Below are 25012 nucleotides of genomic sequence, written 5' to 3'. Positions count from 1 at the left end.
GCATTCCTTATATCTGTGTGACACCACGTCTCTGATATCCCAACAATATCCGCCTTTGATGTCTTGACCAACACTTCAAATTCATCAAATTTATTTACTATACTTCTAGCCTTGGTATACATGCAAGTATACATGCACCTATTCTTATTCTTAGTTACTCTAACACATCCCATATACCCACCTGTTTCCCGATGACTGCCATCCGTCCCTGAAACCCCCAACACCCCTCGCTCCAGGTCGCTACTTGTTCTAATAGAAGTTGTGCAAGAATCACCTTCACCTCTGCCTATGGCTACTGTTAAACTATTAGTCCTTGTATCCCCCCAAGCTATCAGTTTTCCGACCCACCTAACACTGGCTCGATAGCATCAGCAAATATTCTTGCACCCTTTCTATTTAAGTGTATCCCATCCCTGTAGAAGCAGTCTCTCCTGTTAACAAGTACAGTCCAGGCTGAAAAAAATTCTATCCCTTGAGCCTTGCACAATCTTTCCAGGGCCGAATTGATCGACAAGGCTCTCATCATATACTCCCTCCTATCGTGTCTGGCCAGAATTGCAGACACTTTCAAATTCAACCCTAATTCACGGCTTTTTTTTCTTCAGTGACCTGTACTTGTTAAGTGATTCTGCCGGTCTCCTACTCTTAATATCATTAGTGCCAACGTGTACAACTATATCACCTTTTGTGCTCCTAAAAGATGATATCTGCTGACTCTATTGTCAGGGAAACGGGGAACATGCTTTGTAAAAAGGATAGGTGGAATAGGACCAGGGTATGTCTGCCAGGGGCAAAGGTTGATGACGTTGTAGAGCGGATATCATCTTTTAAGGGCACAAAAGGTGATATAGTTGTACACGTTGGCACTAATGATATTAAGAGTAGGAGACCAGCGGAATTACTTAGCAAGTACAGGTCACTGTTGAAAAAAAGCCGTGAATTAGGGTTGAACTTGAAAGTGTCTGCAATTCTGCCCAGACACGATAGGAGGGAGTATATGATGAGAGCCTTGTCGATCAATTCGGCCCTGGAGGGATTGTGCAAGGCTCAAGGGGTAGAATTTTTTTCAGCCTGGACTGTACTTGTTAACAGGAGAGATTGCTTCTACAGGGATGGGATACACTTAAATAGAAAGGGTGCAAGAATTTTTGCTGATGCTGTCGAGGCAGTGTTAGGTGGGTCGGAAAACTGCTAGTTGGGGGGGATACAAGGACTAATAGATTAACAGTAGCCACTGGCAGAGGTGGAAGTGATTCTTGCACTGCTTCTATTGAAATGAGCAGAAGTCTGAAAAACAAGATGCAGGATATTTCAGAGACTGCTGGTAGTCATTGCGTTACAAGTAAACACATGGGTTGTGTTAGGGTAGCTAAGAATAGAAACAGGTGCATGTATACCTGCGTGTACACCAATGCTAGGAGTTTGGTAAATAAATTTGATGAATTTGAGGTATTGCTCAAAACATCAAAGGCAGATATTGTTGGGATATCAGAGACGTGGTGTCACACAGATATAAGTAATACGGAACTGGAATTTGGGGAATACAATGTATATAGAAAGGATAGACAGGACAGGAGGGGAGGAGGGGTTATGCTATTAATTAAGAAACACATAAAGTCAAAGGAAGTGAAGCCAGTTGACATCGATGGACAGGGCAGTGTCGAGTCAGTTTGGTGTGACATAAGCATAGGGAAATCAAAATTGAGAGTAGGAGTGTGCTATAGGCCTAATGACTCTGATGAGTATAATAATATATTGTACAGGGAAATAGAGTGGGCCAGTAAATCAGAGAGTCTTATAATGGGGGATTTTAATTTCCCAGATATTGACTGGAATTTGTGGGTTGGTCACTTGCACACTAGCAAGGCTTTTGTGGATTTATTGGATGATTGTTTTCTACATCAGCATGTTCGTGAGGCAACAAGAGGGAGCAATACTCTTGATCTGATTATCAGTAGTGATTCTTCATGCATTAAGAACCTGCAGATAAATGAACCACTAGGTGGCAGTGATCACAGTGTGTTGAAGTGGGATTTACTCAAGGAGGTAACTACCATCAGAGGTAAAGGGAAGGGTTTTTGTTTTCGTAAAGGCAACTATGATGGTCTGAGACAGTATTTAAATTCTATACAGTGGGACCAACTGATGATGTTACCAACAGCAAACTCAAAATGGGAAGCATTCAAGGAACTAATCTTGGTGGCTACCAGGCTTTACATACCAACTAAGAAATATTGTTCAAGGTTTAGGCCTAAATGGTTGTCAGATGGACTAATGAGACATGTGGCAGAGAAGAAAAATGCATGGGATACATACAAATTAATGGGTGACATGGAAGCCTATGATAGATATAAGTTGGTCTGTAACCAAGTCACAAAGGAGATTAGGCAGGCAAAGGCAGACTACGAAAAATCCTTGGCAAAGGATGCAAAGAAAAACAGAAAGGAGTTCTTTACATACTTGAACTCGAGAAGGAAAGGGATGAATCAGATTGGTCCACTGGATGTTGATGGTTCAACAGTTGAGGATCCTGCTCAGGTGGCTAACAATCTAAACGAGTATTTTGCATCTACATTCACGCATGAGGAGTTATTCAGGAAGGAGAATGATGTAGGTAAAGTAAACATTGGCAGTGAGCTGGATGATTTTGTAATAACTGAGAGGAAAGTGGAGGAGAGATTGTTGAGGATAAACATAAAAAAGGCACCTGGGGTGGATGGGATCTATCCAGTTATATTAAAGGAGGCAGCAAAGGAAGTATGCAAACCCCTAGCCATAATTATGAGAGCTTCTTTGGACTCAGGGGAGGTACCCATAGACTGGAGATGTGCAAATGTAACCCCAATTCACAAAGGAGGATCAAAGGCTGACACAAGTAATTATAGACCTGTTAGTTTAACTTCTGTTCCAGGTAAATTAATGGAGGCACTGGTTAAACAAGCACTGCAGGATCATCTAGACAAGAATTCAGTTATAGCTCAGACGCAGCATGGTTTTGTTAAGGGCAGGTCTTGCCTGACCAATTTGATTGGATACTATGATGTAGTCACAAAAGAACTGGATGCAGGGAATAACTTTGATATTATATATTTGGATCTTAGAAAGGCTTTTGATACTGTTGCACATGGAAGACTGCTGCACAAATTGGAGCAGTGTGGCATTGGAGGCAAATTGCTGCTATGGATAAGGGGATGGTTGAGTGGCAGAAGACAGAGAGTGGTAATCAATGGACACTGCTCAACATGGACTAATGTTATTAGTGGAGTTCCTCAAGGTTCAGTGTTGGGTCCATTGTTGTTTTCGGTGTTTATGAATGATATTGATGATGGGATATCAAGTTTAATGTCTAAGTTTGCAGATGATACAAAGGTTGGCAGGGTCGTTAAGGACACTACTGACGCTATGCTGCTGCAACAGGATCTGGAAAGGTTGAACAGATGGGCTGAGAGGTGGCAAATGAAGTTTAACATTGACAAATGTAAAGTACTACATATGGGTAACAGTAACCCCAGAGCAATGTATCAACTCTGCGGTACTACACTGACAGTGGTGGAGAATGAAAAGGACCTGGGGGTAATTGTGCAGGCAGATATGAAGTTCTCTGAGCAGTGCAGACGAGCTGCAAGAGTAGCTCATGGTGTCTTGTCAATGATATACAGGAATTTTTCTAGCAGGGATAAGGAGGTGATTATTCCCTTGTATAAGGCAATGGTTAGGCCACATCTTGAGTACTGTATACAGGTCTGGAGGCCTCATTTCAAGAAGGATGTAGAGCTGCTGGAACGGGTACAGAGAAGGGCAACAAGATTAGTAAATGGAACAAAGGGTTGCTCTTACGAAGAAAGGCTTAAAATTTTGCAAATTACAGAGTCTGGAGACTAGGCACCGGCGAGGTGATCTGATAGAGGTGTATAAGGCTTTGAATGGTTTGAGCATGCTCAATGCCAATGGGATTCTTCATCTTTCTCAGAATAATCACCTCAGAGGGCATAAATTCAAATTGAGGAAGGACGGATGTCGGATAGATGTGCGGAAATTTGCCTTTGGCCAACGGGTGGTTGGTTGGTGGAACCGACTTCCATCACTTGTTGTTGAAGTTGATAGCCTAAACAAATTTAAAGCTCAACTGGACAGGTATTTCGAACGAACGGAGGGGTGAAATGGGAGAGGGTTTTTTTTTTTTTTTTTTTTTGGCTGATGCTGAATAAGCTTGCTTTCTTGCATCATATGCCTCTACTAATGCTAATGCTAATGCTAACAACGTCATCAACCTTTGCCCCTGGCAGACATACCCTGGTCCTGTTCCACCTATCCTTTTTACACAATATATTTCCTGTCTCCCTGACAATAGAGTCATCAACAACTACTAGTTCCTGTGGGACCAGTGCATTCTGCCTTGGGGGTTGCCGCTGTGTTGCGTGATGACCAAGTGCAAGCTCTGGCATTGATGTGGGCAGCTGAGAGCCTGATGGGCCCCTCAATATTGTTAAAAAGAATTGAAAATGGTGAGGGTCAGGTGGTATAAATACCAAACCCAGAGGGATTCTACTGCCCCAGTTTGTGCAGTAGTAATTTGTTTGCATCAGTTTAAAAACTTTATTGAAACTAAGTATGTAATTGTCAAAATTATTTTTGCATCCAGATCCTTTGTGACTTCCTTGTAGTAACTAGCCATAATTGTCACTGAACATGAGAGAGAGAGAGAGAGAGAGAGAGAGAGAGAGAGAGAGCCTTTAATAAATCTGTGCTATAATTGCCATATAACTGCATTCTTATCAAAATGATTCTGCATTACTTCTTTAACCACTGACTTCATTATTTTCCCTGACACAGAAGTTAAGCTTATAGGTCTGTAATTAGTCACTTTGCTCTTTGATTCCCCTTTATGAAAAGGGAAGAATTGCACATCTCCAATCTATAGGGAGCTTCCCTGAATCAAAAGCTGCTATTATGATGAAAAAGTTTGCCTACCTTGTTGCTTGTTTTATTAGATTCCATTAGTCCCAGGTGCCTTATTTACTTTTAGCTTCAACTATTTCTCTTTCACTTTTCTCTCAACCATCGTAAAATCATTTAGTTTCTAATTGTGATTGGGTATACCTGCAAACACACACTGGACCAGTGTGGTTGGGTTAGCACTGAATACAAGTTTGTGCTATTTAAAAGAATATATATTCAGGAAATTGGCCTGACTCCATGGGGTGAGGATGGAAATCAGCTAGCTTCAGCCTTTTGGACTCAGAGGCAAAGCTACAACTTATTATTATTATTATCATTAGCCATATGGTGCAAGGAAGCCTAAGGCTTATGCTGCACCAGCCAAAAAAAAATTTCTGAATTACCTTGAAAGAGAGAGAGAAGGGAGTTCAGGGCCCTGGGTGTGCCAAGTACATACTCACCAAATGTGAGCCCCTGGGGCACTTGTAGAACAGTACCAAGCACCATTGTGCTGAATAACTTGATCAAGAACTATACTACACATTTTAAATGGCAGGCAAGTTTTATATGGTTTGGCTGGAACTATCTACTCACAATAAATAAAAAAAATAATAATGAGGTTCTTTCTGTACATATTGTATTCATCAAATTTAAATTCTGTATCCCCTAAGTCAGAGTGCCACTCTATTTCTGATATCTCTGTAACATCCACATTTGATGGCCCATGATATCTATTTCTTGATTAGGATGATCTTCCCTATTATTCATTTTATTGCATATGACATTTTATTGCAAATGAATAACAGTTAGCTTACATACACCATCTTTATTAAGGGATATCAGTATTCATAATAAACAAAAATTATGTTTCTTAATGTGGACAGTCATATGCCAAATGTTTCTTTGCTTTTGGAACACTTGACTGGCTGCTATGGCATTTATTCCTTGATAAGAATGGTGCATGGTAACCTTCTCATTATTCATTTTGCTCTATAGACACGACCAAAATAATTCAGACAGCCCTTGACGAATGTTGTGTACCATATCAGAAGTCTCTCTATCAATGTAGTTGTGATCTTTATATTTATGAAAACAACCTAATGCACTCTTAAAATTTTTTTAAAAAGCCTCACTTCTTTTGCCTAAGGAGGAAATTACTCTTTTGAAGGGTGCCTCCGTAGCCAGGTGGGAAGGAGCAGCAGTGCATAGCACACGTTTCTTGATTAGACCGGGGTTCAAGCCCGTCACCACCAAATACGGAGCATGCGGAAAGGTCAAGGAATGACCACCGCATATTCCCGGAGCAACATGGCCTTAGTTGCTAATGCTCCTAAAAACCAAATAACAAACAAACAAACTCTTTTGAATTTTGAATCATAGCAAATTTTCCTTTAGTAAATTCTCAAAATATGTTTCTTAATGTGGTGATTTCCAAATTTCCTTCCATTTGTTATTTTGTCATATGTATGACAAAAGGTATTAAGACAGCTATCTTTGGACATTGTGTACTCTAGCAGAAGCCCCTTTTGATGTATCTTAAACTTAAGTTTAACTTGTATTTTTGATCTTTCTATTTATAAAAAAAAACTTAACGAGTACTGAAAACTTTTTACAAGCCCCACTTTTTTTCCCTAAGGCAGAAATTGTGCATGTGAATTTTGAAACATAACAAATTTTCTTTAGTGCTGGACTAATTTGGGTTAGTTATCAGCTAATGTCCATAGTCATGATAAAGTGCCTAATCCCTTTATTAGAGGTTTGAATTATATGCGTCAAAGAAGTTACATGGCGTGTAAGCGAACAGGAAAGCATCTCTAAAGCTGTGTGACCTGACTAGTGGTGCCCAAATCGGTTCACTAGCAATTGGGAACAGATAAGATATCATAGCCTTCCAAAGAAGTATTGTCAGTGCTTGTTTAGCAACTCCAGCAGCAGCAGCAGAGAGGACTGCTGCTTCTGTTGACTGCCACTAGTTCAGAGACCAGTTACATTCAAGTTTTCAGACGCAACTGCTTCTGAAAATGTAAGGTTTTGGTGTCAGATGCTTGACTCCTGAAGCAGATTATCAAGTACAGCTGCCATCAAATGACAGAATGTGAATATCATACAACATCACTTGTGATGTATTGCTTTGGATCACTTCTACACAGGATTTTCAAAATGTTATTTATGGATAATTTCACGTGCTACATCAGTGAATGCTTGTATACAACTGTTATGTATTGCATAATTCTGTTATGGGATATAAGGAGGAATTTAAGTAATATTTCTTCCTGGTATCTGCATTCCATACATATTTTGCCTGATTTAGTAACTAAACTGAGAACCAAAGGTGTATTATTGGACAGTAAATATAGTGAGGCTGGTAAGTATTAACAGAAAATTTAATGAAGGTAAGTGGGTACTAATTATGTTAATAAATAATGAAGGTAATAGGCATAGTTTAGCCTAAGGTATGCATCGCTTGTTTTATTTCTGGAGCCAGCCAAATGAAAATTCCAGTGAGCATTATACTACTTACCACCAGTGCAAGTCATCTCTTTACACACACACACACACACACACACACACACACACACACACACACACACACACACACTCTCCATCATATTTAAACACAAACAGAATAATTTAAGCAGGAATTTCTATTGCATTGTGAGAGAATCTTTTTATATATAAGATATGCAATGCAGTTAGTCTTCATTTCATATATTACACAAGTTATAACAATAATTTTCTGATATCTTATTAATATATAAGAATCACACTTGTCTTCTTGTTTCTTGAATACAATGATTATATAATGCCATTAAGAAAATAAAATTTTACAGTAATGAAAAATATAATTCTGCATTTTTCATTTTATCATTCATTGTGTCATTTCTTCTTCTCACATCCTCCCTCCATGACACAACTTCTTTGGATAGGTCTAGGTTAAAATCTTGTGGAGGAATTTTTAAAGACTTTTTCAGCTTAGGCTGTAGTTAGCCAGTCTCAGGTGGGGGAATAAGGTTCCTCCTGCCCACCCATGAGAATTTGTGTTTTGAATATATATTAAATATAAGTTAAAGTTTTAAAGAAAAAGTGGTACTTTTATAGTATACAAAGTTCTTACATACCTTTGAATTACGTTTTGCCCATTTTTTATTCATAATTAACTATACACTTTATTACTAAGGAATATTTAATTACTGATAGAAAAAAAAATTACTTTTAAGTATTGTAAAATAATCAGACTACAAAATGCAGTTTCAGTTTTTCAGAATACATGTGTAATTCAACTTGGGAATGTATGGTTCTGCATATTATATACTCTTGTATGTAATATGCAGAACTGCATGTATACCATGTAATCTGGTGTGCAGTAGCCAAAATTGTAACCAAAAACTATTACCAAAGTAATCATCATGTAAAAATATTCCCATAAACAGATAAAAATAAAATTACTACAAAATACTCATCAAGCCATAAATACTCATAAATACACCAACTTTCTTTTCACATTGTCATCTTTTTTCCCATCTAATCAATATTTCATTCAATTGGACAATACTACTTTTGGCTGTTCTTTGAGAACACTACTCCAAATTATTATGATTTATTTGATACAAATATATTTACTATAATTTTCTATATTAGGTACAATTGGTATAGTTTAAAATCAACTATACTGATTGTAACTAAACAATCAGAACTACTATAAACAAGGTTTTATTTTTAAATCTGCTGCAACAAATAAAACTGAGATATCAGAACCTAGCTATTCCAGTACGTAGGTCTACCCTATAGCAGTAACTATTAAAATTATTTTTATAAATTGCAAGTAAACAACATTATACATAATGTCATCTGTACCACAGAAACTTGTCCACTTTAGAAGAGAATTTGAAGAAATCAAAGAAGCAGCAACTATGCTTTTCATACCACTGAAGAAATACTGTTCAAGGCTTAGACCTAAATGGATGTCAGATGAACTATTGAGACATGTGGCAGAGAAGAAAAGTGCATGTGATGCATATAAATTATCAGGTGATAGAGAAGCTTATGGTAGATATAAAGTAGTCTGTAATCAAGTCACAAAGGAGGTTAGGCAAGCTAGGGCAGATTATGAGCAGGCTCTGGCAAAAATGCAAAGACTTCTATGCATATATTAACAGTAGAGGAAGTGGTTGAATCACATTGGGCCACTTGATGTCTAGGGATTGACTGTTGATGACTCTGATCAGGTTGCAGACAAATTGAATAGGTACAGTAGGACATTAATTATCTGGAATAATTTGAAAGGCTGATTTTTTTTTCTTCTTTTTTTATTAATGGTAATATTTTAGACAAATGTTTATTATGCTACAAGAGTATTTCTGTATGTGTTTTTTTTTTTTTTTTTTTTACATCATATATTTAATGAAATGTTGGTTTAGGACTGATGGGTTTTCTTGGAAACCACGAGTGATAGTCTAGTCTTTCGCTTCCATGAACCCAATTTTCCATAACATATTTTGTTCTCTTCATTTAATATTATGTTTAGTTTAGCTCCAGATTCGGTAAGAATAATATTGGCTTGGAACCGATTTATTATTTTTCTTGGTTTTTTACAGTAAAATGTCAATGAAAAGAAACAGCACTGAAATGGGCAGAAAACCAGGAAGAATGCGATATAATCAAATTGATATTATTAAGGAACTTGAGAGATTTAGCAGCAAAAAAATAGGTCACAACAAACAAAACAAAAAAGATCAAATTTTAAGAAATTACTTTAAATTTTTTCCACATAAAATTTGCAGTAAAATACCTATCTGAATATACATACATGTGTAAATGTGCGAATTTTTATGTATAAGTTATCATTATTTTTTTAATTAAATAAATTTGTTTTTTGTTTTTTTTTTCATGCTATTTAAAGTCTTTTTCTTTTACCTTAATACATTATAACAGAATTTATTTAATTTTACCTTATGTTCAATTATCCGGAAAATTTTGCTATCCAGAAGAGGTCTGACATTAATGATTCTGGATAACTGATGCTCTACTGTATTTTGCATTCTACATTCACTCATGAGGAATTCTTTAGGGAAGGGGATGCCATAAGTTTATCAAACTCTAATGAGGAGCTAAATGAATTTGCGATAACTGAAAGAAAAGTAGAAGAGAATTTGTTGAAGATGGATATAAAAAAGACACCTGGGGTGGATGGAATCTGTCCAATTATTTTAAGGGTGGCAGAAAAGGAGGTAGGCAAACTCTTAGCCATAATTATGAGAGTCCCTTATATTTGGGGGGAGGGGGGTCCCTAAGTACTGGAGATGTGCAAACGTATCCCAAATTTATAACGTCTGTTCCAGGAAAAATAATCACTGGTTAAGGACAGTCTTGTTAAGGGGCAGTCTTGTCTAACATTTTGTAGGTTACGATGACACAATGACCATGGCACGGGAACAAAAAATAATTTTGACATCATATGCTTGGATTTCAGGAAGGTTTTTTATACTGTTGCACTTAAAAGACTGTTGTACTGAAGCAATGTGGCATTAAGGGCAAGTTACTGCTATGAATAAAGGGATGATTTAGTGGAAGAAAACAGAATAGTTATTAGTGGGTTCCCCAGGTTTCATTGCTTGGCCCATTTTTGTTTCCATCCTGCAGTGGATTGATAATGGTTGCAGTTTTTATTTATGAAGGTATATCAAACTTAATGTCTGCATTTGCAGATGATACAAAGGTTGGCAGGGTGATTAATAACAGTCATCAGGCTACTGAAACAAGGAGACTTGGGTCGATGGGCTGAAAATGGCAGTTGAAGTTTAACATTGACAAATGCAAGGTACTACATATGGGTAGCATTAACTCCAGAGTAACTTATCAACTGTGTGGTACTACACTCAGGGTAGTGGAGAATGAAAAAGACCTGGGGGTAATTGTGCAGTCAGATATGAAATTCTCCGAGCAGTGCAGATATGCTATCAGGACAGCTCACGGAGTTTTGTAAATGATATTCAGAAACTTTGCTAGCAGGGATAAGGAGGTGGTTATCCCTTTGTATAAGATCATGGTCGGGCCATATCTCGAGTACTGTATACAGGTCCAGAGGCCTCACTTTAGGAAGGATGTAGGTCTGCTGAACAGGTGCAGAGATGAGCAACCAGACTGGCGAAGGAAACAAAAGGGTGTTCTTACCTAGAAAGACTTCAACACATGAGGGGGCATAAATTCAAGTTGAGGAAGGATCGTTTGGTTGCAGGATAGATGTGTGGAAGTTTGTCTTCAGCCAGCGGGTGGTTAATTGTTGGAACAGGCTTCTGTCTGTTGTTGTGGAAGTGGATGGGTTGAATAAATTCAAAGAAGAACTAGACAGATTCATGGAGGGTATGGATGGGTGAACAGTGCAGGGTTTTTTTTTTTTTTTTTAGCTGATGCTATACAAAGTCGCTTTTTTGGATCATTTGCCATTACTACTACTACTCATAATATGTAGAACTATTCTCTATATTCAGAAACTTTGCTAGCAGGGCAAAGTTGCTGAAAATTAACAGTGACTAAGCATATTAAAAATACTCATTCTAAAAATCATCATATTGATGAAAATTTATGGACATATAGAATTTAACAGATGTGGGTTACATAGGAATTATCATAGGTTTTTCTTTATCCTTTTAGTGAAGATGATTGATGTGATTAATTGGTGCAGGTTTATTAAGCATTGTTACAAGCTTATACAGAATATTTTCTCTTTTTATGTTATAGCAAATTCTTTTAATGCTAATATATATATTAGCATTAGAATATATTATTTTAATGCTAATATATTCTTTAAAATAAGAAAATAACTATATTAAAAAAAAATCATATAACAGTATTTTACACAATGTTACATATATTTATAAAATAGAGTATTTTCTTTCTATATAACATATATAATTTGTAATGAATCATATTGGTAATATTATAATAAGTGATTTGTTTAATGATTACAGCTAAAAATCCAATAGACTAATTTTTAGTGTGTGTGTGTGTGTGTGTGTGTGTGTGTGTAAGCAGAAACATCACTAAAAGTTCTGCCCTCTCTTTGCCCTGCAAGATTTTTGAACAGACTCCCTGCTCTTTAAAACCATACCAACTCATAAATCTCACTCCGTTCCTCTTCCTCTCTGTGTGGTGGCAGTATGAATAGTTTAGCCCCTCTATATAGCCATTACACTTTAATACATTTCTAGAGAAGGCATCATTAGTCTTAAAGTTTTAATTAAATCCATACATAAAATATAAGTAGTGCTTTATCCTAATTTCTAATTAAAAAAAAAAAGAAAAGAAAAGGTTCAGTAGCAGCTTTGTCTTTTTAGCTGGGCTGCATGAAATATTTACAGAATAAATGTTTCTAAATACTTACATATTCACTATGTTTTACTTTCAGCACAACTTGAAATGCTAATTTTATTCTAATAAATAATTAGCACTACAACTGATACTGTTTCTAATTCTGCAAGTCAGTTCATTAAACAATAAAAATTCTTTTCATATACAGGTGTTAACTATATATATATACATATTCTGCTAAGTGAATACCAATGAGTTAAGTAGCCATCTTATACAAAAGGTCATATTGGTGAATCTAAAAGATACACAATTGGCAAAACAAGAAAAATGCATTTCATATTATTTAAAATAGGAAAAGAACTTCGTTCTAATAAGAAACTGCCAAGTTTTATCCGGACTTGAAAAACCAGCAATATCACTTCTTGTTTCTTAAAAAAGAGAAAAAAAAAGCGAAGGAAAGAAAGCCTTGTTGTGTTCCCTTTAAAAATATATTTGCATGAACCCTGTAATTATTTAGTATCTTGTTTTTAAGAATGTAACCTGTCCCATTAGCAGTGCCAAAATATTGTTGGCATGGCTAAAAGTATGGGGGCTATTTGCAAGTCCAAATATGTATGTGCACGATTCATAAGTGATGTGATTGTTGTTTTTAGTAATTTTTTTTGTGATGTTCTACAAAATTTTTGTGTAATTATTTCTATTGTTGCACTCCTTTTTTATTTCTGGTTTTAACATTTCTAACATTTTAAAATAATCATTTGGATGCCTCTGTTTTTCATTTGAGCTTTTTTTTTTTTTTTAATATTGTGAAACATATTGAATAGTTACACTTTCTTGCTTATTTATAAGCTTTAAATATTAATTTATCAAAGAACTGTAAAAAAAAAAATATGTTTAGCCATGTAACTATAAAATTTGTGTAATGTGATTTATAAAGTTTCTTTACTCCAGATAACTAGAACCTTAAGCTGCAAAGCATTATTAATTTATGTACAGTATTTGAACATATTATTATATACTTAAAATTGAAAATATTTCTACCAATAAACACAATATTTATGTAGTAAACAAAAAATAAATTACCTTTTTATTTTGTTTTATTTAATCTACAAAATTATTTTATGTTTTAAATATATATTAAATATAATTATTACTTTCATTTGGAAAGTTTTGCTGTATGATAAAACAAAAAGCGGTATTTTAAATAGTACCAAACCTTTGAATTATGTTTTGTCCCTTTTTTTATTCATAATTAACTATAAACTTTATTATTAAGAAAGATTTATTTACTGATAAAAAAATTAGATTTCATTATTGTAAAGTCATCTACAAAATGCAGTTTCAGTTTTCAGTAATAATAGCAGCTTTAATTTTATTTTGCAGTATATTAAAAACATAGACCAATTATATTTGCACACAAACACAGGTTTCTGCATGTTTGTACCCTGCACAAGCAACCACTTGCTTAAATCTGTATTGAAAAGCAACTGATAATTATCTCAATATCTACAAATTTTAAGATATATATGTTTAAAAATAAAGGAAATTTTTAAAAAAATGTTAACGACACCATAATATCATCAAAAATATTTTTATACGATTATCATATTTCAAATTAATTAATCATAATTATAAGGAACTAATTTCTGAAATTTAAAAAAATAATAATAATAGATACATATTAATTTAAACAAAGAAAAATCTTTCTTCAAATCATCATTGAAAAGTATACTGTATGGAAAACAATAATAAAAACCAAGGCATATTTTTAATGTATTTCAGCACCTGAACAATTTACTGGAACATTATTTAGAGCCAATGAAGAAAGAGACATTTTTATCAAATGCCGAGATCAATGCACTTTTTGGAAATATTCAAGAAATAGTCCAGTTCCAAAGGATATTTTTGCAAAGTCTTGAAGAAGCCATAAGTGCTGAGCCAGATTTCAACAAATTTGAACATCCTGCTCAGTTCAAGGTGAGAAGTCTCTAGGTACTTTCTTTTTTTTTGCTTTGCTATTTCAGAATGTTGTTTTAGTCTAGTTATTAAAATAAATACTAGATTTATTCTTTTATTCTAACAGTTACTTCAAAGTTTATGTTTCTCTTTTGACTGTTGATATTGTCAGATATAGAGAAATATGTTGATAATATAATTGAGTCAATTTCTATAGTGTATTGATATTTTATAAAGAGAGTGAAGTAAATGTTTAGTAAAGTAAAAATTCTGTGTAATCGGCAGTGCACAGTAGAACTCATTTGAATGAAATATTGGAAGTAAGAAAGAAATTTTGAGCTCGAAACCTACACAAAAGTGAGTGGTGGCCAGTATGCTTTATCTAAAAAGTTTAGTGTTACCGGGTCAACAGTATTGAAAACCATTATTGTAAATGTGTGATTTTAAAGGACCAAAAGGCAACTGTAATGATGAAGTGAAATGGAAAAATGATATTATAAACATTCTTATACTTTCTTTTTTTTTTTTTTTTTTCATAATTACATGACAGTCTTGAAAAAAATCCTATTTCTGTAGCAGTGTCACCAGGAATGAGTGAAGCCATGTAGATTGAAGGTGAATTAGGAAATAAGGATTCTGTTACCTTGTTCAGGACTTGAACCTGCATCCAGGTTCAAGTCCAGGTTCAGGACTTGAACCTGGATGCAGCTGCACTATAATAGTTATGTCCTTACATTTCTGATCCAGTGCTTCAAGCAAATTTGAAGTAAATTATTGACAAATTACATATTGAACTGAAATTACATATCGAATGAAGACTTTAATTCATTTAATATGTAATAATACACGTTAATAATAGGTGAATGGAATCATTCAGGGTAAGGAAGATATTAAGTTATGGTCTCTGTTAGTGAATCTGCTGATGTAGACATGAATGCAATGGAAGACTGGAAATAGAAACTACCATTGTTTTAAGAAAGGTTATCTAATGTGGAATCCACAGAATTCATTTGTCCCTCAAGCCTTTATTGTCAAGCATCCAAGTATTGTTCATTTTTACAGGTTTAGAGCACTGTAACTATATTTCATATAGTTACAGTGCTGTAAACCTTTAGTTCCTGAGAGCTGTTAGTATGGTCATGGTCCCAAATGCCAAGTGTTTATCTTGCATAATATGGTGTGACAAACAGCCTGTCTCCCTGTAAATATGAAAGGCTCCCTAATCTTATAAACCATAGGCAACAGTTCTAACATTGAAAATCTGTTATCTTTTCTAAAACTAATAGGACATTTCAGCCACATATATTATAGATCATGATTAAATCGTATTGTTTTTCATACCAGTAGTTTGGTGCAATATGGCCAAAGTTTTTTTTGTGCCAAAAAAACTCCATACAAATAACAATCAAGTGTTTATTATGGCCAAGCAATTTCTGTGTGCTTTAGAAGAGTTCCTCAAAAAAATAGTAGTTCTTGATTTCTAAAATTATTTAAATTTACTTTGATTCCAACTAGCACTTTAGCCTAGAAATCTTTAGGGAAAAGTTCGGAATGGAAAGTCACCTTTCCATTCCTGACTCTTTTTGATGACCATGCAGTGGCCAAAAAAAGTACAATATGAGTAGTGAGACTACTACTCATTTAAAGTCTTTAGAGAATGGAGCAGAAGAAACATCTATGTCAAAGACAAATTGCAGTAGCAGTTATTACCAATGCAAATTGTTGCTGCTACTGCTTGAAAAGGAATGGATCTGGAAGTGTGAAAGAACTATTTGATGACTTCCATTTTGGAGTTCTCATCCCATAAATAATAAAAAAAAAAAAAATAAACATATAAAGGAAAAAATATAATGTAAGAAGCATAGAAGGAAAGGTGGAATCCACACCCCCTACAAAATTTCTGCAAGACATCTCCAGTCAAGTGACACTTATTCAAACATCAAGTCCAATACAGTTGGTGTAATTATTATAAATGACAAAACATAGTAATAGTATTAGCTGAATTACTTCAGGGGGATAATAATATCAAGGTGGAATTTCCACCATATAACTGAACAAGAGATTAATCGTGAACTCAGAGAACAATGGTAAAAGAAGAAAAGAAAAACTTTATTAGAAAAGGAGCTCCAGGCAGCAGTTGTGACTGAACAGTCTGTACTAGAACATTTTAAAGTTTGAAATTTTTTGGGGACAACTTTCCAGTACTTCGTGATGTCATTAAAAATAAAGAAATAGATGAATCAATAGATTTTTTGCAGCATCAGTTCTGTGAGTTGCAGTGTGAAATGCCACTAGGTGCTATTATGAAAGAAGAATCAGCTGATATACAGTGGTCCTTGGTTGGGGAACTGACAAGTGCACAAGGAAGCTTGAAATATAATAAATTATCCCAAATTATTCTTAGTATTTTAACAATTTCTCAGCACTTCTGAGGGTGAGAGAATATTCAGCCAGTGTGAAAAAGGAAAAACTGAGTTCAGATCTCTTTCTGGTGAAGCTTTGGAAATACTCCTGTCAGTGCCAAGTCTAGACCTCAGAGCCATTGTTATGAACAAAACTTTGACTTACATTTCTGAAATGGGTAGTTTGCAACAATCTTTCTTGAAGCAAACAAAATTAGTTGATGCCTAATAGAATATTCAAACAGAAATTCACAGACAGAAAAATGCTATTTAAGCTAATGTTTAAATGCATACCGTATTGGTAAAAAATCCTATGACCATATTTTTATGTATATAATGTGTATTTTTCAAGGGAAATTTAATTTCTAGTGCAGTTTGGCTGTTAAAAAAATCTCCTGCTTCTTCCAAAAAATCTGTTCTCTTACCATGTTTTAGAAAGCACACCTAGTTTTTGCAAAGTCCTTTTTTTTTTGCCTGTTTTGACCAAAAAAAAAAATCTCATGTTTTCCTGCTGCTTATAAATGCCTGATCTCCAATTTTTGATAAGATGAGAGCCTTTATAAGTACTTTCTTTTTTGTTACCTGTACTTTACTGTTCCACAAACATTCACAACCTTTTAGGATCTAATAATGAAGCCCAGAGTTCCAAGCAATAGTGCCAATTGATTTTTCTGTATGATTCATAGAGAGCTCTTTCCAAGTGATATAGTTCTATATCTTTTCGAGTATCGTTTTTCTTTATTTTACTCCAAATGGTTCTGTATTTTAAAGGTTTTCAAGCAGGGGACCCAGAAAGGAAATCCACCCCTTTCTTTTCTTAGTTCAAGTACACACTATAATGTAACATTTTTACTATCTGCAATATTGTAACTACATACTTTGCATATCTGTAAAAGAATACGATTTACCTCAATATGGTATGTAGAATATCATGATTCTCTCCAGTAATTAAAACGAATAAAACATTCGTTTTATTCGTTTTAATTACTGCAAAATGATTACAGTAAAAAAAAATAAATAATAAATAAATTGAAAACAATTAAAAAATCAATTGAATACAATAAAAAATAATTCAGAATTATTTTTTTTAAATTTTAAAACGTTTACAAATTTTAAAAAACAATTTTCCTTCTTGAAGCTGACAACGCTTTTCGACTGTATGTCGTGATCACAGAAATGAAAATTACTGAGTATGTGTGAGCATGAATCTTAAATAGAGATGATTAGTCTTCTTGCATGTGTGTAAAAGACCACGAATCGTAAATTAGATATGGCTGGCGAACATTAATAGAATTCTTAGGTAATTTAATTTTGACAGTTTCTGCAATTAAGTCTTGTATAATTAATAATTAATAATTAATTAACTATGTTGGTCATTAAGTATTTTGTTCTCATTGAATAAAAATGTATGTTTTTCCATTAATGGCATGAAAGGCTAATTCTGACGCTGCTGAACGAGAAGCACAAACTGAGGATGCATGCTTCTTAACACGAAAATTCAGAGGAAACTCCATAGATCCTTGGTAAGATGAGTCACAATCACCGCAAGAAATGATGTATACCAAGTCATTTATTTGTGTTGTGAAAGAGAAAATAACCGAGCAAATCTTCAATATAGCGTGTAATTTCTGTATTGGTCTGGCCAGAATCATAAATTCGGTATCTTTAAAGAATGTGCTGTTTATGCCATTATTCAATGTATGGGACAGAAATAAAGTATTTTTTGATGCTACTATTGCTGGTTGGTGTAGTTTCTTGTATGCTATTCTTAGCTTGTACCTTAATTTGGTTTATAGTAGCAAGGGGGTAACCCCTGTTTAAGAACCTACTGGTAATATCTGTATTTTTGAGTCTAAAGCAGATTCCATCATTGAATATTTATAGGCATTGAGAAATTGATTAAAGATAATAGATGTCTTGTAGTGAATGGATGATTGCTGTTATAATGCAGAAGCATACTGGTGTTTGTTGGTTTACAATAGATGTTAAATTGGATTTTATTTGAGTCCCAAGTAAGTGTGAAATTTAGAAAATTTAATGACTTAGTATCTGTATTTTCCCTTTCCAATGTAAAATTGAGTCTGGGATGAATATTATTAAATGTCTTGGATAGTGCTACTATCAGTAATAACAAGAACATGGTCTAAATACCTCCCATATTATGTGATATGGGGCAGGAAAGGCATTAAATGTATACGCTCAATCATTGAGAGATAGACCTCCAATATTAAGCCGCTTAGACTTAATATCGGAGGTCTATCTTTTTTGTATTTGTATACAAACAAATAAAAACAAATTTTTAGGCTGCCAGTGGGATTCCTCTTGCGGTTTCCTCTGAATTTTTGTGTTAAGCCGCACTCATCCTCAGTTTGTGCTTCTCGTTCAGCAGTGTCAGAATTAGCCTTTCATGCCATTAATGAAAAACATACATTTTTATTCAGTGAGGCCAAAATACTTAGTGTCAACATAATTATACAAACCGTCGAAATTAAATTAAATGAGAATTCTATTAATGTTCACCGGCTGTATCTAACCTCCAATTCGTGGTCTTTTATGTGCATGTGCAAAGATTAATCATCTCTATTTAAGATTCATGCTCACACATACTCAGTAATTGTCATTCATGTGATCGCGGCATATGGTCAAAGTGTTGTCAGCTTCAGGAAGGAAAATCGTTTTTTTAAATTTATGTTAAACTTTTTTAAATTGATATTTAATTGTTTTCAATTTATTTTTATTTTGTTTTTTTCATTTTAATTACTGGAAAGTATCGTACAGAAGTGTTCTACACATCATATTGGGGTAAACTTCTCTTATTCTTTTACAAATATTGAAATCAACTTAGAATGTATTGAGCATCATAGCTCTGGTTGAAAAATACAATCTTTCAACTTTGTGTAAATATCACTCAATGTAAGAACCACTACACTTGCTGTATTTTCTCCAGCATTCTTTCCAGGCATTGAATGCACTTTCTTAAAAAAACAGGAGGCTGACATTAACATCAATGATTAATATTGGAAATGAGTTCCATATAACTCTCAAACACCTTACCACGCTGGCATGCCTTCAGTCTACCAAAAAAAAAAAAAAAAAAACTAATGCGCAAGGTCAGGGCTATAGCATTAGCATTAGTAGAGGCATATGATATAAGAAAGCAAGCTTATGCAGCATCAGCCAGAAAAAAAAAAAAAAAAACTTCCACTACACCCCTCCATTCGTTCGAAATACCTGCCCAGTTCAGCCTTAAAATTATTTAGGCTATTAACTTCCACAACAAGGGATGGAAGGAAGTCTGTTCCACTAACCAACTACCCGCTGGCTAAAGTCAAATTTCCGAACATCTATCCTACATCTGTCTTTCCTCAATTTGAATTTATGCCCTCCCAGGTGATTATTCTGAGCAAGAGGCAGAATCCCATCAGAATTGAGCATGCTCAAACCAATTCAAGGCTTTATACACCTCTATCAGATCACCTTGCCGGTGCCTAGTCTCCAGACACTGTAATTTACAAAACGTAAGCCTTTCTTCAACCCTTTGTTCCATTCACTAACCTTGTTGCCCTTCTCTGTACTTGTTCCAGTAGCTCTACATCCTTCTTGAAATGAGGCCTCCAGACCTGTATACAGTACTCAAGGTGTGGCCTGACCTGGAGGTGATTATTCCCTTATACAAGGGAATAATCACCTCCTTATCCCTGCTAGAAAAATTCCTGTATATCATTGATAAGACACCATGAACTACTCTTGCAGCCTGTCTGCACTGCTCAGAGAACTTCATATCTGCCTGCACAATTACCCCCAGGTCCTTTTCATTCTCTACCACTGTCAGTGTAGTACCACAGAGTTGATATGTTGCTTTGGGATTGCTGTTTCCCATGTGTAGTACTTTACATTTGTCAATGTTAAACTTCATTTGCCACCTCTCAGCCCATCTGCTCATCATTTTCAGATCCTGTTGCGGCAGAATAGCGTCAGTAGTGTCCTTCACAACCCTGCCAACTTTTGTATCGTCTGCAAACTTGGACATTAAGCTTGATATACCATCTTCAATATTATTTAGAAATACAGAAAACAATAATGGACCCAACACTGAACCCTGAGGGACTCCACTGATAACATTAGTCCACGATGAGCAGTGTCCATTGATTACCACTCTCTGTCTTCTCCCCCTCAACCACCCCTTTATCCATAGCAGCAATTTGCCTACAATGCCAGACTGTTCCAATTTCTGCAGCAGTCTTCCATGCGCAACAGTATCAAAAGCCTTTCTAAGATTCAAGTATATAATATCAAAGTTATTCCCTGTATCCAGTTCTTTTGTGACTGCATCATAGTATCCAATCAAATTGGTCAGGAAGACTTACCCTTAACAAAACCATTAACAAAACCTTAACAAAACCATGCTGTGTCCGAGCTATAACTGAAGTCTTGTCTAGATGATCCTGCAGTGCTTCTTTAACCAGTGCCTCCATTAATTTTCCTGGAACAGAAATTAAACTCACAGGTCTATAATTACTTGTGTCAGCCTTTGATCCTCCTTTGTGAATTGGGGTCACATTTTCACATCTCCAGTCTGTAGGTACCTCCCCTGAGTCCAAGGAAGCTCTCATAATTATGGCTAAGGGTTTGCTTACTTCCTTTGTTGCCTCCTTTAATATAACTGGATAGATCCCATCTGGATAGATGGGATCTGGATAGATCCCATCATGACAGAGGGTGGTAATCAATGCGTGCTGCTCTTCGTGGACTAATGTTATTAGTGGAGTCCCACAGGGTTCAGTGTTGGGTCCACCGTTGTTTTGTATATTTATCAGGCTTAATGTCGAAGTTTGCAGATGATACAAAGGTTGGCAGGGCTGTTAATGACGGTAATGGCAGTGTGCTACTGCAACAGGATCTAGATAATTTGGGCAGATGAGCTAAGAAGTGGCAACTGAAGTTTAACCTTGATAAATGCAAAGTACTGCATACGAATAGAAGTAACCCCAGAGAAACGTACAAACTGTGTGGTACTACACTTAAGGTGGTAAAAAATGAAAAAGACCTGGGAATAATTGTGCAGACAGATATGTAGTTTTCTGAGCAATGCAGACAGGCTGCCAGGGCAGGTCATGGGGTTTTGTCAATGATATATAGGAATTTTGCTAGCAGGGAAAAGGAGGTGATTATCCCTCTGTATAAGGCAATGGTTAGGCCACGCCTTGAGTACTGCGTACAGGTCTGGAGGCCTAATTTTAGGAAGAATGTAGATTTACTTGAGCGTGTACAGAGAAGGGCAACAAGATTGGTGAGGGGAATGAAGGGATCCTCTTACCAAGAGAGGCTTAAGTTCTGCAAATTGCAGTCGCTGGATACTAAGCACCTGTGCGGTGATCTGATTGAGGTATATAAGGCCTTGAATGGGTTGAGCCCGCTGAATTCTGATGGGATCCTTCCACTTGTTCAGATTACGAACCTAAGGGGGCATAAATTCAAATTAAGAAAAGACAGATGTAGAATAGATGTGCGGAAATTTGCCTTTAGCCAGTGGGTGGTTAATTGCTGGAACAAACTTCCATCTGTCATTGTGGAAGTTGATCGGTTGAATAAATTTAAGGAGGAACTGGACAGGCATTTGGAGGGAATGGTGTGATTTTTTTTTTTTTTTGGCTGATGCTGCATAAGCTCATACACATGCTTTCTTGCATCACATGCGACTACTACTATCTCACATGCCTTTCTTGTGTTTATCTTCAACAACTTCTCCTCCACTTTACTCTCAGTTATTACAAGGTTATCTAGCTTACTGCCAGAGTTGAATAACCCTCGCTAACTCCTCATGTGTGAATGTCGATGCAAAATATTCATTTAGTTTGTTAGCTATCTGAGCAGGATCATCAACAGTTGAACCATCGATATCAAGCAGACCAATCTGATTCATCCCCTTCCTTCTAGAGTCTGCATAAGTAAAGAACTCTGTGCTGTTTTTCTTTGCATCCTTTGCCAAAGATTTCTCGTAATGTGCCTAACCTCCTTTGTAACTTGTTTACAGACCAGCTTATATCTATCATAGGCTTCTGTGTCACATGTTAATTTATATGTATCCCATGCATTTTTCTTCTCTGCCATATGTCTCATTATTTCATCTGACATCCATTTAGGCCTAAACCTTTGAACAATATTTCTTAGTTGGTATGTAAAGCCTAGTAGCTTCCAAGATAAGTTCTTTGAATGCTTCCCATTTTGAATTTGCTGTTGGTAACATCATCAGTTGGTCCTACTGTATAGAATTTAAATACTGTCTCAGACTATCGTAGTCGCCTTTACGAAAGCAAAAACCCTTCCCTTTACCCCCTGATGGTAGTTACCTCTGTGAGTAAATCCCACTTCAGCACACTGTGATCACTGGCACCTAGTGGTTCCTTTATCTGCAGATTCTTAATGCATGAAGAATCACTACTGATAATCAGATCAAGAGTATTACTCCCTCTAGTTGCCTCCTGAACATGCTGATGTAGAAAACTCTCATCCAGTAAATTCACAGAAGCCTTGCTAGTGTGCGAGTGACCAATCCACAAATTCCAGTTAATATCTGGGAAATTAAAATCTCCCATTATAAGACTCTCTAATGTATTGGCCCACTCTATTTCCCTGTACAGTTTCTTATTATACTCATCAGAGTCATTAGGCCTATAGCACATTCCTACTCTCAATTTTGATCTCCCAATGCTTATGCCACACCAAACTGACTCAACACTGCACTGTCTAGCAATGTCGACTGGCCTCACTTCCTTGGATTTTATGTGTTGAGTCAGTCAATCGGTGTAAAATTCCACACACATATATGTCATTTCCACCCAGCATTTCTCTTGCTAACTGTGTTAAAGCGACCCTATCAACATCTGGAAAAGACACTCCTAAAACTAAAACCAGTGAAGCCACTCCAATTAGTATTCCAACTGATACTCCAACAGTCTCGAATGACAAAGAAAAATTGAAAATTGCTAAAGACTCTAAGAAAACAGAAGCAACCACTAACAGTATGGAAGTAGGTGAACACCAAGATTATGAGGAACCCATCCTGGAACTTCATGCCAGTAACACAATGGACACTGGATGCCCCATGTTCCCAAAAAAAGACTGGAAGAAATGCTCCATACAAAAAAAAAAAAAACAGGCAGATAAATCTTCCTCAACTGAACCGAAATAATGCAAAACATCATACAATGTAACTGCAGAGGACTAAGAGCCATTCAGATGACTTGGAAGGATTTACTTACCCAATTTAATCCCATAGGCATATGCCTACAGGAAACATTCCTGTCATCACAGATCTTACCAAAATTTTAAAATTATATCATGTACAGACGAGATAGAAGATCAGAATCTCCTACACGTGGAGGTGTAGCTATTGTTGTTAATTCAAATATTCCATCAAGGTTCATCAAGTTATGACCTCCCTAGAAGCACTGTGGTAGCTCGTATTGAAGTTGGTAATTCAGTTACTCTTGTTTCTATTTACATTCCACCATCTCTGCCGTTTCCTCATTCAGAACTGGACGATCTCCTTATACAGCTTCCAACACCAATTTGCCTTTTTGGTGATTTTAATGCCACCATTCATTGTGGGAATCCACTACAATGAATGCAAGAGGCAAATTGATTGAAGAGTTTTTGAATAACAGTGACCTAAATTTACTAAACTCTGGATCTCCCACATAGATCCACCTACCTACAGGATCCATTTCTGTAATTGACTTGTCAATTTGTTCACTATCCATCTTTCCAACCATGACATGGTTGGTGTTAACCGATCCCTTTAATCATTTTCCAATTATTTGCACATTACAAACAGGGATAACTGTAAATCCTGACCAACAATCCACTTGGAATTGCCTCAACCATCACAAAAGACACCTGGCTCATCTGGAGAAGGATACAGGCCCTAAATGGCAAATTTGCTCGGCTGTCCTCTCTGATGCTTAATTGGAAAGGGAAAGATGTGTCTAGTCCTTAAGAAGTTGCTAATGCACTGGCTGAGTTGTTTGCCACAATCTCTGCTTTTGTTTCCTATGCATCCACCTTCCAAAACATTAAAGCAGCTGTAGAACTGCATAAAAACATCTTCTTCACACACCACTCCTTCCCATACAACCAACCCTTTACATTAACAGAACTCAAAGAAACAGCTCATATTCTTCATGGAATGGTTTCATATAAATCTTGATTTGTCTTAAGAAGGATATTAGACCATTCTTCATGGAAGGAAATCTGCTTCTCATTCTGCTCTCCAAATGTGCCTACAGTGGCTCATTAATATTTAAGTCTGGTGATTGTGCAGGCCATCGGAGATGCTTAGCCTTAATTTCATGCCCCTCAAACCAAAATTTTTTACTCAAACATCTGGCTGTGGGTATTGAAGCATT

The 25012-nt window shown here is 35.7% G+C and overlaps 1 protein-coding gene across 7 annotated transcripts in view; it reads left to right on the top strand.

Annotated features, from left to right (window-relative positions):
* The window catches only part of LOC150091454 (protein still life, isoform SIF type 1-like), a 1372582-nt gene that overhangs the window by 1232601 nt on the left and 114969 nt on the right, over positions 1–25012 (top strand). For all 7 annotated transcript variants that reach the window (XM_090375616.1, XM_090375656.1, XM_090375640.1 and 4 more), the window contains one exon: positions 14029–14223. In XM_090375616.1, the coding sequence (XP_090231742.1) occupies positions 14029–14223 (195 nt within the window). The remainder of the gene's footprint in view (positions 1–14028; positions 14224–25012) is intronic.

The sequence above is a fragment of the Mastigoproctus giganteus genome, chromosome 1 (assembly GCF_048544385.1).
Source record: "Mastigoproctus giganteus isolate SK-2022 chromosome 1, ASM4854438v1, whole genome shotgun sequence".
Taxonomy (NCBI): Eukaryota; Metazoa; Arthropoda; class Arachnida; order Uropygi; family Thelyphonidae; genus Mastigoproctus; species Mastigoproctus giganteus.
This window is presented reverse-complemented; position numbering and strand designations above follow the sequence as displayed.